Raw genomic sequence first — 17,863 nt, 5'->3', positions numbered from 1 at the left:
TTTGCAGAAGGCCGAACTCAGTGCTGCCCTAGGCACTAAAATTCTGCATTTGCATCACCCTAGAATTATAGGTGCTTTTGAATTATGGTGCTGGAGGAGACTCTTGAGAGTCCCATGGACTGCAAGAAGAACAAACTGATCCATTCTGAAGGAAATCAGCCCTGAGTGCTCACTGGAAGGACAGATCCTGAAGCTGAGGCTCCAATACTTTGGCCACCTCATGAGAAGAGAAGACTCCCTGGAAAAGACCCTGATGTTGGGAAAGATGGAGGGCACAAGGAGAAGGGGACAACAGAGGACGAGATGGTGGGACAGTGTTCTTGAAGCTACCAGCATGAGTGTGACCCAACTGCAGGAGGCAGTGGAAGACAGGAGTGCCTGGCGTGCTCTGGTCCAGGGGGTCACGAAGAGTCAGACACGACTAAATGACTAAACAACAACAACAACAGAATTATAGGGCTGGAAGGGGCGAAGGGTCATCTAGACCAACCCCCTACAGTGCAAGTGTTTGCATAATCACAAATGCACCAATGCCATGGATGGCGCTCTCCTGTTTGGATTTTCAAAGCAATAGGGAACCTCGGGATTCTGAGAGGAGAAAGTGTGCAATGGCAGTAGACGGAAGAGACTGCTGCTTGAGTCCAAGGAGGAATTAAAGGAAGCACGAGGGGTTCATAATCCACATTAAGATGCAGTGTGGAAGGTCCTGCATGTAGAAGGTCCCACATTCATTCCCCAAAGGCATCTTTCAGAGAGGGCTGGAAAAGACTCCCTTGCCTGAAACCCTGGCCAGCTGCTGCCCGTCAGTGTAGACAATACTGAGATGAATGAACCAATGTCCTGACTTGGCAGCTGTTCCTCTGCTCCTAGGGTTGTGGGGCAGCTGTGTGTGTGCAGCAGCCAAAGACTAAATCGCTCATCCGCTAGATGGGTGTGGTGGTGGATGCAGAAGCAGCGGCCATGTCCGTAGTATCCAATTTCTGGCTCGACACAGAACTGTAGAGTTGGAAGGGACCCCCAGGGCCCCTGGACATGCTGTTGCCCACCCCCCATGGTCCAAGAGTTGCACCCCAGCACCACCTATGGCATCCCAACGGGTCTTGGGGCTCACCTGTCCAGCTCACACTTCCCTGGGTGCCCATCAGAAATGCCCTAGTCCTGCCAGCGGATTGGACCTTCTGCCAGCACCGTCCGCCAGCCCTGCGTGACCCACTTTTTGCAGGGCAAATTCTCCTTCCAAAAAAATGATGATGGTGGTGATGATATCGCAGCACCCGGCTGAGGAGCAGGAAGGAGGTTCTGCTGGCATGCTTCCTGCTCCTCTGGGGCATCTCAGATGGCTTGGCCCATGATGAGGACGCTCATGATGAATACCATGGCGAAGAAGACCCACATGAAGAAGCGGTCCATCACCTTGGCGATCTTCTTCCACTCCCCGGTCCGCCTGGAAGCCGCCTTCTGGTCCCGGAAGCAGTTGGCAATGTACTCCACGTTCCTGAGGATGCTGTGGTGGTGGCAGAGGCAGCGGGTCTTGGCGCAGGGGGCCTGATCCGCACACTCGCCCTCCCCGCCCTCCAGGTCCACGTACTGGGTGCCCTCGCCCCAGCCGGGCTGCTCCGAGGGGCTGCTGGGCCCCTGCGAAGGAGACCGGCGGGGCGGCGCTTCCTCGCCGGGGGATCTCCCCCTGCCCACCCCCCGTGTGGGGCCCCCGCCGTTGGCCACGCGGGCTTTGGGGGCGGGCTCCGGGTCCGGCCGGGGGCTCCTGCAGCTCTCCCCCACTTCGTAGACGAAGAAGATGCGGGCCATGTATTGCAGGATGAGCTTTTTGGCCCACCTGGGGACGGGCTTGGCTCCAGGGCCGCAGTGGTGGATGTTCATGATGAAGATGGTCAAGGCGGTCGAGGCCGTGATCATGGTCATGGTGGCGATGTAGTATTTGCCTGCAGGTGGAGGGAGCGGGGAGCGGGGGGCGGACGAACAAGAGGAGACGCTCCTTTAGCACCTGAGAGCGGCCATCACACCAATCCGGGGGGCTGGACTACAACTCCCATCAGTCCCTGCCAGGAGCCTGAAATAGAGGGTGCACAAGGCTGGGGAAGGCAACATGAGACTTTCGCAGGTATTATTATTATTATTATTATTATTATTATTATTATTATTATCATCATCATTATCATCATCATTATCATTATCATTATCATTATCATTATCATTATCATTATATTTTATTATTTATACCCCGCCCATCTGGCTGGGATTCCCCAGCCACTCTGGGCACCTCCCAACTGAATATTAAAAACACAATAAAACATCAAATATAATAATGATAATAATAATAATTTTTTAAAAATATTAAAATTTAAAAAACTATTACAGTGGTACCTCGGGTTAAGTACTTAATTCGTTCCAGAGGTCCGTTCTTAACCTGAAACTGTTCTTAACCTGAAGCACCACTTTAGCTAATGGGACCTCCTGCTGCTGCTGCGCCACCGGAGCACGATTTCTGTTCTCATCCTGAAGCAAAGTTCTTAACCCAAGGTACTATTTCTGGGTTAAGCGGAGCCTGTAACCTGAAGTGTCTGTAACCTGAAGCGTATGTAACCCGAAGCGTATATAACCCAAGGTTCCACTGTAAATTTATTAAATTTAAAAAAATTATTAAAATTAAAAAAAACCCTGCCCTCCCCAGCCAAGACCAGGCTCAGGGCGGCTAACACCAGGTATAAAAACAATTCATTAAAATACAACTTAAAAACAACATTAAAATACAACATTAAAATGCAGCCTCATTTCAGTAGAAGCTCAAATCAAAAAAATTTTGGGGGATGAAAACGTCAAATCTTCACCAAGGCCAACTATCCAGACCGGTCCTACATGGGCCAGAAAAAAGCCAGGGAAGTCCCCAAATAGGAGTTCCATCAGAGAAGGAGAAAGGGAAAGAGGGGGAGGGAATCAAGTTGATTCCAATCCAAAGGCCAGGCGGAACAACTCTGTCTTCCAGGCCCTGCGGAAAGAGATCAGATCCTGCAGATGTCAACCCCAAACACGCAATATCCCTTTTTTCAGTTTCCTTGTTTCTGGGCTGGGCCCAGAGATGTCGCAATCCTCACCTTCTCCCCCCAGGGACTACTCACCGATGAGGGGCACGTTCTCCGAGGGGGGCATGCTCTCGGCCACCAGCAGCTGGAAGACGGTCAGTGCCAGGAGGACGGTCACCCCCAGGGACACCTTCTCCCCGGAGTCGGCCGGGAGGTAGAAGCCCAGCGGGGCCAGGAAAGAGATCATGATGCAGGGGAGAAGCAGGTTGAAGATGTAGAAGGAAGCCCTCCTCTTGAGGTGCAGCGTGTAGGTGACGTCCGGGTAGGGCTCCGAGCAGCACCCGTAGGTCACCACACTGCGCTTGGCCGGCATCCCCAGAACTTCCCACTCCACATTCTCCACAAAGTCTGTCAGGTCCCCCGTCTCCTGCTTGTTCAGGATGTCGATCTGGTTGCCGTTGTAGGTCCAGGAGCCAAAGGTCAGTCGGCACTGCTGGCCGTCAAAGGGGAAGTAGGAGACGTCCACCTTGCAGGAGCTCTTGGTGATGGCCGGAGAGTCCCACATGATCTGGCCGTCCGAGTGGATCACCACGTTGGTCTCCATCGAGCCCGTGAACTGGTCATCGGCGCTGCAGGAGGGGGGAAGGGGAGAAATAATTATTATTGTTATTATTTATACTCCACCCATCGGGCTGGGTTTCCCCAGCCACTCTGGGAGGCTCCCAACAGAATACAGTGGTACCTCGGGTTAAGTACTTAATTCGTTCCGGAGGTCTGTTCTTAACCTGAAACTGTTCTTAACCTGAAGCACCACTTTAGCTAATGGGGCCTCCTGCTGCTGCCGTGCCGCTGGAGCACCATTTCTGTTCTCATCCTGAAGCAAAGTTCTTAACCTGAAGCACTATTTCTGGGTTAGCAAAGTATGTAACCTGAAGCGTATGTAACCTGAAGCGTATGTAACCCGAGAGACCACTGTATTAAAAACACAAAATAGGGGGTGTCTTATACATGGGGGCGTCTTATAGATGGAAAAACATGGTAATTCCCCACATTCCAGCTCTCCTGATCCAAATTTCTACCACTTCTCTTCCTCCTCACCAAAAACATGCAACATGGCGCCTCCAAGTTTTCCCATTGCAAGGTCCAGATTTTGTCCCCCAACCCCCACCCCACATGGTTAAGCAGGAGGGAAATCCTGTCCTGCAAAGATTCCTTGTTTACATGTCTGGCACACAGTTCCCCTAATGTGAGCGCCGAAGAATTGCTTGCTTATTGCATTCATATCCCGGCTTTTTCTCCCTGAAGCTTGAAGTGACTTACATGGTTCTACCATGTTCACCCACCCCCATCTAATCGCCACAACACCCCTGTGCGGTAGGCCTGGCAGCATTAAACATTTAAAACTTCCCTAAACAGGGCTGCCTTCAGATGTCTTTTTAAAGTCAGATAGTTGTTTATTTCCTTGACATCTGACGGGAGGGCGTTCCACAGGGCGGGCGCCACCACCGAGAAGGCCCTCTGCCTGGCTCCCTGTAACCTCACTTCTTGCAGGGAGGGAACTGCCAGAAGGCCCTCGGAGCCGGACCTCATGTCTGGGCTAGACGATGGGATGGAGACACTCCTTCAGGCATACAGGACTGAGGCCGTTTAGGGCTTTCAAGGTCAGCACCAACACTTTGAATTGTGCTCGGAAACGTGCTGGGAGCCAATAAAGGTCTTTCAGGACCGGTGTTACGGGGTCTCGGTGGCCACTCCCAGTCACCAGTCTAGCTGCTGCATTCTGAAATAATTGCAGTTTCCGATGAAGAATCAGTGCCAAGTCAGGAAAGCAGCTCTCTGTTTTCAGGAGAACATCCATTTCATTTCATTTACAGTGGTACCTCGGTTTTCGAACGTAATCCATTCCGGAAGACGTTGGACTTCTGAAAACCGAAGCAATTACTTCCGGAAGCATTTACTTCCAGAAAACTCAATACAGAAGCCGTGTGGCACGTTTGACTTCCGAAAAGCATTCGAAAACCGAAGCAATTACTTCTGGGTTTTCGGTGTTCGAAAACCGAAATGTCTGACTTTCGAGACGTTCAAAAACCAGGGTACCACTGTACTATAATCCTACCCTGCTTTTCACTCATGTGAGTCATAAAGCGGCTTACATACAACAAATAATAACTACTATTAATAACTATTTTAGAACTATAATAATTATAAAAATAATGGTCGCAGGGTTTAGATAATCAAAATTTATGTGTTGTAAAACAGCTAATAAAAAGGAGTAGAAAACAAACATAGGGAAAAGAGGGGTGGAAAGTCAATAAGAAACTTTGTATGTTAAAAAAATTGTATAATGATAAATGCTTTGAAATATCGTTTAGGACTTAATACAAATGATATAAAAACAATAAACAGTAACTTAGTGAAGGTAAAGGGACCCCTGCGTACAACTTCCGGGTCATGTGGCCAGCATGACTAAGCCGCTTCTGGCGAACCAGAGCAGTGCACGGAAATGTCGTTTACCTTCCTGCTGGAGCAGTACCTATTTATCTACTTGCACTCTGACGTGCTTTCGAACTGCTAGGTTGGCAGGAGCAGGGACCGAGCAACGGGAGCTCACCCCGTCGCGGGGATTTGAACCGCTGAACTTTTGATCGGCAAGCCCAAGAGGCTCAGTGGTTTAGACCACAGCGCCACTTGCAACATAAATAAAATAATGAACAAATCAACAATAAAATAACCACCTTCTATAAATCATTAGCAAAACAACTTATAAAATGGATTAAATAGCATAACCACAAGAAGCCATTTTATAAAATTTGCAGAGCGTCACAGGACTCATAATCCACAAAACAATATGAAGAACATTAGCAGACTAAAAACCAAAAACAAACTTAAAGCACTGCTGAATCCAGACACTTTCTCTCCCTGCTCCCGTGACTCATAGTCTTCCACTTGCTTCCTCAAAAAACACCTTCGCAGAACATCTTTTAAAGGGAAGGGCTGTGGCGCCACAGGGGGCCTTCTGCGAAACCTACTTGTTATACAGAACGATGTCCGGCCTCCAGACGTAGCTGCTTGGGATCCGTATGGTGTCAATGCCATCATAAGCCTCCTTCTCCCAGCTCAGGTAGGCGTCCACCCACACCTGCCGGATCCACAGGTATGCCGTCAAGATTTGATTCCTCTCATCCTGCAAGGCAAGAGGGAAAACAACCTCAGATACAGGGTGCAAGGAGCACACCTTATGCTCTGCTTTTCTTGCAGAGCGGGGCATCGGATGGGGGATCTGGGGGAAATCGGCTTTGACACACACACACCCACACACACACACACCCTTTGCAATACCTCCTTTTTTTTCTTTAGAGGCAAGGAAGGAATAGACCAAGTGCCATTGCCCAGCCTGTTAGAAAGTGGTTTCTAATCAAATTGGAAAATGGATGTCATTCCCAATATATACGACTGGCAGATTAAATTAACAAATTATGCCGAGCTCGCTAGACTAACTGTGAGAATAAGAGACCAAGATGAACAGAAACTATATGACAATTGGGTTAAGTATTGGACATATATTGGAATTAAATCTTAAATGACACTAGCGGGATTGGAAACAACTCTAACAGTAAATGGCTAGTATGTGAAAGAAATAAAATACGTGAGTATAAAGTTTATTTGATACTTGCCAAAGTTGTAGAAGGAAGTCCAAGGCTCGGCAGAGCCTAAAATGAATATATTCTTGACTTACGGATTGATTAGATTTTGTGCAACTTAAGTATTGAATTTTGTATACGTTTATTTGTATTTATGTATAACATGTATAATTACTAATAAAAATTTATCTGCAAAAAAAAAGAAAAAAGAAAGTGGTTTCTAATCCTAATTGCTAAAAACTGGAAAAAAGAAACTGTGCCAACAGAAAAGGAATGGCAAGACAAACTGTTATTGAGTACGGTATATTGAACTGGCTAGATTAACAGAAGCAATCAGAGATCACGCTAGACAAGAGTTTCAAAAAGCATGGGGAAAACGCAGGGAACACTTCACAAAACGGTGCCCTGAAATACATACCTGGACCTGTTTAGATTGATGTCTTCAGGAGACTTTGTGGATATTTAAGTTATAATTAGAAAATTCTTAATAATTATTCATAAAGGAAACATAGGAAGTAAATAAGGAGGTCAGATACAGGATAAAGGAAGTCTTTTATTTGGTTGTTTGTATTGTTGTATGTTATGCTCATTGTATGTTAAAAGTAAAGGTAAAGGGACCCCTGACCATTAAGTCCAGTCGCCAACGACTCTGGGGTTGCGGCGCTCACCTCGCTTTATTGGCCGAGGGAGCTGGCGTACAGCTTCCAGGTCATGCGGCCAGCATGACTAAGCCGCTTCTGGAGAACCAGAGAAGCGCACGGAAACGCCGTTTACCTTCCCGCCAGAGCGGTACCTGCTTGAACTTTGATGTGCTTTTGAACTGCTAGTTGGCAGGAACTGGGACCGAGCAACGGGAGCTCACCCCCTTGTGGGGATTCGAACCACCGACCTTCTGATCGGCAAGTCCTTTTTTTTTTAATGATATTTATTGAGAATTTTAAAGTTACAAAGGAAAAAGAAGGAAAAAACAAGAGAAAGAGAAAAAGAAAGAAAGAAGTAGATAAAAGTAACAATTAAACAATACAAATCAATAAAAACCAAAGTCAAAAAGAAAAAACAAAACACACAATGCATCAAAATAAAAAAACAAAAATAAACAAAAATCGGCAAGTCCTAGGCTCTGTGGTTTAACCCACAGAGCCACCCGCATCCCAGTCATTTGCTTACCTCCCTGAAATGCAAAAAGAAAGTCATATTTCATTTAGATGGAGATTGAATGAAGACTTATTAGATGATCAAAAAGCAAGATGAGTGCCGCAACCCCAGAGTCGTCCATGACTGGACCTAATGGTCAGGGGTCCCTTTCCCCTTTAAGCAAATAGCGAATGAAAGTCTCCAGTTGGGAAAAGAGAACTCAAAGCAGTTCGGCAAAACAGGGCCCTGGCCTAGCCAACCAAGACCAAAACCCCATGCAATGGGGCGCAAGACACAGTGGACCTGTAGCAGGAACCCCCCCACCCCAATCATTCTGTTTGTACAAACTTCACACACACTCACACACTACATACGCCACATTTCTGTTATAAATTCATAGAAGAATCAACCATACATCAGATTTGCACTGTTCCATTTTTATTTTACTCCATATGACAAGGACTATCAAAGGGCGGTGGCTTGGTTCTGGTCAGCCATAATCCCTTCACCATCCCAGCACATCCACAGGAGCCCTGCCCAGTTGCTATGTCAACCCTGATGATCCCAGACAGAAGACAATCAGGATCACAAAGACCTTGCATATGGGAGTGGATTCAGCATGGACTGAAACAAAGGACAATGATGAGATCTTCCCTCTGGGGGGGCAGGAAACTGCAAACTCCCCTTTGTCTCCTGGAAGTGACTCATGGGCAGGGGGAAAGCCAGGTGACAGGACACTCAGGTTACCACCACAACTCTTCCCTCAACCCCTCCTTTCTGTAATGTATGCATGATGTTTCTGGGGGTGGGCTTGACCTAGAGGAGGGGAATTTCAAAAGTTTTTATAAGGTCTTGCACACCATCTTTCTGGGTCTTTCCTCTCTCTTGCAAGTGAGGGGAACACCCTGTTGCAACAGGTCAGTAAAGGCCAAGCCTACAGGCTGCTGTTTTGCTCCAAGTTATCCTGGTTGGTGTCTTTGTTTTTGTCCAAGAGAGCCCTCGGATTTTTCCGGTAACAGACCTATCCATAGCCGTCCAGCCTCTTCCGACAAGAGTGCTCTGACCCTCGGCTGCATTTGAAGCCTCTTCCACCCGCCCTCCAAGCACCAAAGGACTCACCATGTCGATGATCTGGGACAGGGTGACCTGAAGCGTGACATTGAGAGCTCGGTCAGTATCTTCTGCCGGACGCAGCGCGTTGGAGTAGTTGGCAAACAGGTCATTGAGCAGCTTGTAGGCAAACTTGCCCTGAGCCCCTGAGCAGCCTGGGGAAAAAAGAGGCCAAGTTGTGGGGCAGGGGGGGGGGGAGAGAGAACAAAGGAAAGGTCCATGTCAGCTGTTTCCAAAATATTTAAAGGCCACCAAAACCTCGGTTCCATAAATGCCTGTGCCCCCTTCTCTACCCTTATGAAAAGCAGAATGACAGTTTGCACAACCCACTAAGGAAGATAGGAAGACAATAAACTTCAAAGCAGCAGCAATTTAGTTGCACGTGTGTTGAAAATCCAGTTAAAACTATTTCACAGAATCGTAGAGTTGGAAGGGACAACAAGGGTCATCTATGGGTGAAACTCAAAAAATTAGAATATCATGGAAAAGTTCATTTATTTCAGTAATTCAACTTAATAGGTGAAACTAATATATGAGATAGACTCGACATGCAAAGTGAGATATGTCAAGCTTTGATTTGTTATAATTGTAATGATCACGGCGTACAGCTGATGAAAACCCCAAATTAACAATCTCAGAAAATTAGAATATTATATGAAATCAGCAAAACAAGGATTTCAAATAGAGCAAGACTGGACCTCTGAGAAGTAGAAGCATCTCTCGCTTTGCATGGCATGAGTCTATCTCATATATTAGTTTCACCTTTTAAGCTGAATTACTGAAATAAATGAACGTTTCCACAATATTCTAATTTTTTGAGTTTCACCTGTAGTCCTAATATATAATTTTTATTAACTTTTCTAATTACATTTCAAAATATTAATTTAAACAACCTTAAATCAATGACTTCCCATCTTCTCTTTTGGTGGTTCATTTTGCATACCACACATCCCTGCATATATTACATGAACTAAACCATTCAGTAATCCATTGTTACATCCATCAAAACTTATTTATACTGTTGAATTTATCTTAGTGCTACCAGCGTTTTTAAATAAACACAATTTCCACCCATATATTCAGTGAACGTTTTCCATTCTTCTTTAAACGTACATTTTCCTTGTTCTCTTATTCTATATGTTAAATTTGCACAAGGATCATCATATTAAATCATGTTAAATTTGCACAAGGACCAACCCCTCCAACATGCCCAACCTGGGGCTCGAACCCCCAACCCTGAGTTTAAGAGTCTCCTGCTCTACCAGCTGAGCTATCCCAACTGAGCTATTTCATTTATTTCACTCAACAAAACTGATGAACTTGAAAGGGACGATGCTTGCTACATCCCTGCTGGAAGCATATTTCACAGCACAGTAAATTCTTTTGGACTGTGGTTTTGGGGGTGGGGGTGCCAAAAGCTGCCTCTCCGTTGATGGCCATCGCTGCCTCCTGTGGGAGTGTTAACAGAGAAATCTGAGGGCTCCCTTGGACAAAAAAACAAGGACACCAGGCAGGAATACCAGAGCAAAACAGCAGCCAGTAGGCTTGGTCTTGATTGAAGACTGTCGCGACAGGACTCCCACCTGCCACCAGATGGAACAAGATGGAAGCCCCGAACAAAAGAGCCCCCAAACTTTTATTAGCTGCTAACCCCCATGTTAGGGATGCGGGTGGCGCTGTGGGTTAAACCACAGAGCCTAGGGCTTGCCGATCAGAAGGTCGCAGTTCGAATCCCCGTGACGGGGTGAGCTCCTGTCGCTCGGTCCCTGCTCCTGCCCACCTAGCAGTTTGAAAGCACGTCAAAGTGCAAGTAGATAAATAGGTACCGCTCCGGCGGGAAGGTAAACGGCATTTCTGTGCGCTGCTCTGGTTCGCCAGAAGCGGCTTAGTCATGCTGGCCACATGACCCGGAAGCTGTATGCCGGCTCCTTCTGCCAATAAAGCAAGATGAGCGCCGCAACCCCAGAGTCGGCCGCGACTGGACCTAATGGTCAGGGGTCCCTTTACCTTTAATCCCCATGTTACACACCCCCAAAGTACATCACTCATACATCATGGTTACATCATGAAAGGGGAGGTCTGGTGGCAGTAATCTGAGCTTCCTGGACCCTGCCCCATGGTTCCCCTTGCCCTCCACCAAACACCCATCCAGTGTAACAAAAGAGATATTTACATTTCCCTGTTTCCCAGCCAAGTTCATCACACCCTTTTGTCTTCATCTGGGTGTGCTATTTCTGGAATGGCTACCTGTCTTGCGCTCAGGTATCTGGATGCCAGGAATTATCCCTCAGGCAGAGGGGCTGCTGAGTAGCTGAGCTCACATGTCTAGATGCATTTCTGAAGTTTTCCCAGTGAGCCAGTACATAAATACATTGGTCAGTGAATTCTTACATTTGGTATTGTGCAGCAGAGGCCCTTTGAGCAGATAGGAAGAAACTGTGATGAAGTGTTTTGTGGGGACAAGTCACAAAAGTCACAAAAGTGATGGTGCTGGTTTTGGTAGTGGGCCGCATGTGCATGATATCTGCTGGAGGGGCAACCCCCCAACCTATACATAAATTCCGGCAACAGGAGGGAGTTCCATAGATTAACTCTGTGCTGCCGGAAGAAGGACTTGCTTTTTATCGGTCCTGAATCTTCCCACGTTGAGCTTCATTGGACGCCCACGAGTTCTACGCTACGAGAAAGGGAGAAAAAAGGTCCTCTCCCCATGGACAATTTTCATGTGACAGATGCCCCCCCCATCCTCTGCTTAAAAACCCCCAAGGAAGGAGAGCCTGCCACCTTCCAAGGGAGTCCATTTCACTGTGGAACAGGTCCTGCCACCAGAAAGTTCTTCTTGGTGTTTAGCCGGGATCTCCTTTCTTTGAGTCCATCAGAAAACAAACTGGCTCCATCTTCCATGGGGCAGCCCTCCAGAGTCGGACACAGGCTTGCCGTTGGAGGGAGGGGGGTTTGGGATCACTAGGGTCTTGTCCCTCTCCAGGGCCAATGGGGGCACACATACACACCCTCCACACACTCAGACGCAGTGCGGCAAGCCTCCCCAGGCCAGCTGCTCTGGATTTCTTCCGCTCAACAAGCACGGGGGTCACATTCGCAGCCCTGTCCCAGGGCAGAATCCCGCAGAGGAGCGGCTCCGAAAGGGGCGTTTGTCCGAAGGGGGCTCTTTGGAGCAGTTGCAAGCACCCCTCCGCGGTGCCTTGCAGGGTTAAGGCATTGCACATGGGTGGAAAGACAGACTCCCCACATGGAAGCCCTGTGAACACGGCGTTCGTTCCACAACATGTGCAGAGAGGCTGTCTTCCTTCCTGTGCTGCAGTCAAGACTTCCCGAGTGAGAGGTCAGCCGAGGGCAGCCCGAAGTAGCCCCAGCCAGCAGTTAGTATTATTATTAATTATTATTATTATTATTAGCATTTATATTCCACCTCTTCCTCCCAGGAACTCAAGGTGGTGAACATGCTTCTCCCTGTCCTCGTTTAACCCCAGCAATGACCCTGAGAGGTAGACCAGGCTGAGAGGGAGAGGGACTGGCCCAGGGTCATACCCAGAGAGGTTTGTGGCCCAGGGTGGGGATTTGAACCCAGGGCCTAGCCCAACACTCTAACCACTACACCCCGCTGCCTCTCACCCACAGAAGGCATGCTCTGCCTCCTTCCAACACAGTGGAGCTAGCCTAAAGTGCCCATCGTGCCACTTTTAAAAGGACAGTTACGCCTCTCTATCCATTTTACAAGCAGGGAAACCGAGGCTGGGAGAGTGATTTAGAATCATTGAAAGGTAGCCTTGGAGGGGACCCAGGGGGTCATCTAGTCCAACTCCCTGCAATACAGAAATTGCAGCTAAATTTGCCCAAGGCTCCTTGGCGAAGGTAGGATTTGAACCCAGACCTTCTCTCTCTTCGCCAGATGGAGCCGCCTTCATTACCTGGACCCCACCGGCTCTTCCCTGTCAGCACCTGTCTCTTCCTCCGTTTTTTAAGCTCCTAACAGGCAGGGGATGTTGCAAGATCCGTCCTTTCCTCGGTTTGAAAGTTTAATGACGGGTGTCCCATTTCCCTGGCAGGCGCGTCTATTGACATCTTGCAAGGTTCGCTTACAGATCAAGACACACACATTTCCAGTCCATAACCAGCTCCATTTCCTCGCAAGAGGGCGATTGAATTGCAATTTAGCTGATGGCAGCTCCAGGACGCAAAGTCTCCGGGGCCAAGTTTCTATGGAGCTGTTAGGACAAACCTCCCGGACGCCGTGAAAACAACTCCTTTCCCAAGTATGAAACGAATGGCAAAGACAAGCGCACGGGTCCTGAGGAGGAGCAGGTAGAATTCTCTCCCAGGTGGGAGGTCAAATGCAAAACCTTAGAATCTGCAGCTGGCCCGGGAGGGGGGACGGGGGGGGGGCAGCTGCTTGATTGACGGCTTGCAAAATTCCAGGAGGGAGCAGCCTTTTGCTTACGAGCAAAAGTCCTTCGAGCAAGCGTCAGAGAGAGAGGGAAAGCAGAATGATTTCCTTGCGCCACATTTGCGCGGCCCCTTTCCGCTAATAAGAAGCGAAGAAGAAATCAAGGCACCATAAAGGAGAGGTGCAAAGCCTTTTGAAAGTCTTACCTGGAGCCAAGAGGAGACCCAGCAAAGAGGCAGACAGGAGGAAGGTACCCATCCAAGGACTCGGAGGCATCTTCACCCTCGCCAAGGTGAACCTGGGGGGTGGGAGGTGGCGAATCTCGGAAGCGGCTGGAAGGAGGGCTTAAAGTCACCCGGAGAGCATGGCTGCGTGAGTCAGCGAGGAGAAGGCAGAGGAGGCAATCCAGAGGAACCCTTTTTGCCTGTGGAAGGTCCAGTGCGTGTAAACTCTGCCCTGTGCAACTCAGACTGTCTTTTCTTTGACAGCCACCGATGGATTTTCCTTACCTAGAGTGGAAAAAAAAGCAGCCGGCCAGCCAGTCGTAGGTGACATCAGGTGGAAGGAGCAGCCTCGGAGGTTGCAAATGAACCTCTGGCAAAAGATCCGCCCTGCACAGCCAACCTAAGGGGTTGTGTGTGTGTGTGTGTGTGTGTGTGTGTGTGTGTGTGTTAGGGCAGCAGAGACACGGCAGGTCAAGGTGAGTTTGGGTTTTGCTCATCAGCCTGTTTTAGACTGCAGTCGTCTGGAAGAAACGGACACAAAGGCCTCGCCGGCTGGTGAAAGCAAACTGTGCCATCCGCGAAACAAAAGGAAACTTTCGTTTCCGAATGTGCACAATCAACCTGGAATCTCAGGTGTACAGCATCAGCTTGGTGGTCGTTCGGCACTCCACTAAAATCCAGTCTTTTGGCACTCACTGCAGAGTCTAGGTGACAATTATAGCAGGAAGTCTTCCGGACGCCTTAAGGCCCAGCAGACTGGCAGAGCGACTCCTCTGAAAACTGCGGGCCGCTGGACTGTGCCAACAGCCAGAGCGCTGGATGAGACCCAAGGGGTCTATCTGGTTCAGCGTCCCCATTTCCCGCAGTAAGAGGTGGATTTAGGGGAGCGTGACTGGTTCCGTCACACTGGGCATGGAGCCTTGAGGGCAGCACTGGGGATGCTGTGAGTATTATTCAGAAAGGAGCCAGAGAGGTGGGGAGGTGCCGAGTTTGGGCAAGGCAAATGGTGGTGCAGAAATTTGAAACCCCTAGGTCTGCCCCTGCCACAAGGGCCTCTTCTGGGAAGCCCCCGGGCACCATGTGGAAGGAAAGTGGCTCTCTCCCTACATTTCAGGGGGTTGGACTTTATGACCCCTGAGGTCCTTTCAAGGGCTGGCTGATATCTGGTTTTCAGCCTTGCGATATACCACCAGCTAAACATTGGAATACACTGATGTGTCACGATGTCTGAAATAAGGGCGGAGCTATGTAGAGGCTAAGGGACGCGGGTGGCGCTGTGGGTTAAACCACAGAGCCTAGGGCTTGCCGATCAGAAGGTCGGCAGTTCGAATCCCCGCAACAGGGTGAGCTCCCATTGCTTGGTCCCTGCTCCTGCAGTTCGAAAGCACGTCAAAGTGCAAGTAGATAAATAGGTACTGCTCCGGCGGGAAGGTAAACGGCGTTTCCGTGTACTGCTCTGGTTCGCCAGAAGTGGCTTAGTCCTGCTGGCCACATGACTCGGAAGCTGTACGCCAGCTCCCTCGGCCAATAAAGCGAGATGAGCGCCGCAACCCCAGAGTTGGTTACGACTGGACCTAATGGTCAGGGGTCCCTTTACCCTTTACCTTTATGTAGAGGCTGGCTGGCTGTTTTTTTGCCACATTGTGATTTTTGCGCACGCAAACACATCATGATTCGCAATATAATGCCAGGTCAAAAATTATGAAACTTGTTATGGGTATATCGCCCAGTCATATTGCCTTCCAGCTCTACAGTTCTGTGTGTGGGATGTAACCCACTGGGAGTGCAACAGCCCTTGTTCTGCTAGAGTGGACATGCAAAGGGAAAGTTTGGTCCAGCAAGTCGAACTTCCTGTTTCTCCTGGCCTGGGGCATCCTTCCTTACATGTGACCAGTAGGTGGGCCTGACCTTACCTGACCTAACAAAAGCTCTAGTCCATGGGTAGGCAAACTAAGGCCTAGAGGCCGGATCTGGCCCAATCGCCTTCTGAATCCGGCCCACAGATGGTCCGGGAATCAGCGTGTTTTTACATGAGTAGAATGTGTGCTTTTATTTAAACTGCATCTCTGGGTTATTTTTTTGGGCACAGGAATCCGTTCATTCTTTTTCCTTCAAAATATAGTCCGGCCCCCCACAAGGTCTGAGGGACAGTGGACTGGCCCCGTTTCGGCAAGTTTCTTTCCTTTTCATCCTGCGAACTTCCTGGACTGAACTGCTGGCTGCCAGCCAAGCAGTCCCCCAGGTAATCTCCCATATGGGGTAAACCTGTTTGTACATGTTTGTAACTTTAAGCCTAAAGCCTGCCTTCAGGGCTCACTCTGTGCTCTGCCTGATCCTTAGTAAAACTACAGTGGTACCTCAGGTTAAGTACTTAATTCGTTCCGGAGGTCCATTCTTAACCTGAAACTGTTCTTAACCTGAAGCACCACTTTAGCTAATGGGGCCTCCTGCTGCTGCCGCGCCGCCAGAGCACAATTTCTGTTCTCATCCTGAAGGAAAGTTCTTAACCCAAGGTAATATTTCTGAGTCAGCGGAGTCTGTAACCTGAAGTGTCTGTAACCCGAGGTACCACTGTACTTTTTGTTACTTATGAGTAAGACTGTGGTGTCTTTCTTCTTTTAGGAGGGATTCAGGGGATCTTACCAGGAACATATTAGAACACATTTCAATCTGGACAAGCCAGATTGAATTGCTTATTGACTTAAGAAACTCACATGAGTTTGCAACCAGTTTCCGCTGCGTAAAAAAGGGGGAATGAAACTTGCTAGCACAAGTTAGGAAGGATATTAATAATCAATATATCCTCTCCTGCCACCTTCAACATTCCCACACTATGATTCTCCCAGCAGGTGGTAATAAGTGATGCTTCTGATTGAGGAGCTAGAGCATAACCATCATGAAAACGTAAGGTCCTGTTGCGTCCAGCTGAAGGCCATATAGCTCAGTCAGTAGAGCACGAGACTCTTAAATCTCAAGGTTGTGGGTTCAAGCCCCACGTTGGGCAAATGATTCCTGCATTGCAGGGGGCTGGACTAGATGACCCTTGTGCTCCCTTCCAACTCTATAATTCTCTGATCCTGTTCAGTTGGGGCAATGCAACCAATTTCTCTGAATCCGGAACTGGATTGGGATGATTTGTACCAAATCCAGACTTGAGGCGAGGCAGTTACAGAGTGGGTGACTACAGAGCAGTTACAAAATGGCCTCTGAAAAAGACAGCCAGTCTTCAAAGTGTTGCAAGTATTTCTTGCACCATATAAGGAGAATGCCAGGGTGGGGAGGAGAGCTGGACTTTGCTCATCAAGAGCTCTGGTTTCCAATCCCAGGCCAGAATCTCACCCAACTCTCTCCAGTCACAGTGTTTGATGGGAGGGCCTGAGGGCAGCAGGCCCTTCGCTACTCATGATGCCCAGGAACGTATACAGAGCGTAGCACCTTGGATGGTGGAGGAATAACACAGCTCCCCTCACACCCAACTCTTGTGCCTGCACCTTTCCTCCTAAAGAGGGGGACACACACCCCGGAACTGAACACTGCCCCCTAGTTTGTGGTGGACCTCAGGAGACAGAAGAGCAACGTCCAGCCACTTTTGATTGTCTGTGTGGAGAGGGTAGCAACGTTCAGATTTTTGGGCATTGAATTACAAGAGGATCTGTCCTGGAGTGTCAACACAAGGGGGCTTGTGAAGAAGGCGCAGCAGAGACTGTACTTTTTGAGAATACTAAGGAAAAACCATCTTCCGCAGAAACTGCTGCTTGCCTTCTATCACTGTGCCATTGAGAGCGTGCTCACTTATGGCTTATGTGTGTGATACGGAAGCTGTACTACCCAGGACAGGATGGGGTTGTGCAGGGTTGTTAAGGCAGCAGAGAGCATTGTTGGCTGCCCACTCTCCACCTTAGAGCAGATTTATGCCACAAGGTGCCATAGGAAGGCACTGGACATAGTAAAAGATCCATCGCATCCTGGTCACTGTCTCTTTGAGCTCTTGCCGTCGGGACGGAGATACAGGACGATGAAGACAAGAACGAGCCGTCTTAAGAACAGCTTCTTCCCCAGAGCGATCTCGGCCCTGAATGGGAAGCCCAGACTTTGAAAGTCATCTAATCTCCCTTGCTGTATTATACTGTATTGTTTAATTAGTGTTTTTATGGAGCAGTCAAGTAATTTCGTTGTCCCCGAAGGGGGCAATGACAATAAAGATATTATTATTATTATTATTAGTTACAATAGAGACCCAAATCTGAGGTTGAGCCATTTGATTCTTAAAAAAGGGGCAGGGAAGGGAAAAAAGAGAGGCAATCAGGAAGA

General features: G+C 48.5%; 1 protein-coding gene across 1 annotated transcript; it reads right to left on the bottom strand.

The window, feature by feature from the left end:
- Positions 1–750: 750 nt before the first annotated feature.
- On the bottom strand, positions 751–13,604 carry CHRNA10 (cholinergic receptor nicotinic alpha 10 subunit; the record flags this gene model as incomplete). The annotated part of the gene is made up of 5 exons (XM_082221189.1): positions 751–1,940; positions 3,135–3,667; positions 6,068–6,222; positions 8,933–9,078; positions 13,535–13,604. The coding sequence occupies 5 exons, from the start codon at positions 13,602–13,604 to the stop codon at positions 1,333–1,335; spliced, it is 1,512 nt and encodes a 503-aa protein (XP_082077315.1). The 3' UTR covers positions 751–1,332.
- Between the last annotated feature and the right edge of the window lie 4,259 nt (positions 13,605–17,863).

Source organism: Podarcis vaucheri, assembly GCF_965113315.1.
Source record: "Podarcis vaucheri genome assembly, chromosome: 4".
NCBI lineage: Eukaryota > Metazoa > Chordata > Lepidosauria > Squamata > Lacertidae > Podarcis > Podarcis vaucheri.
This window is presented reverse-complemented; position numbering and strand designations above follow the sequence as displayed.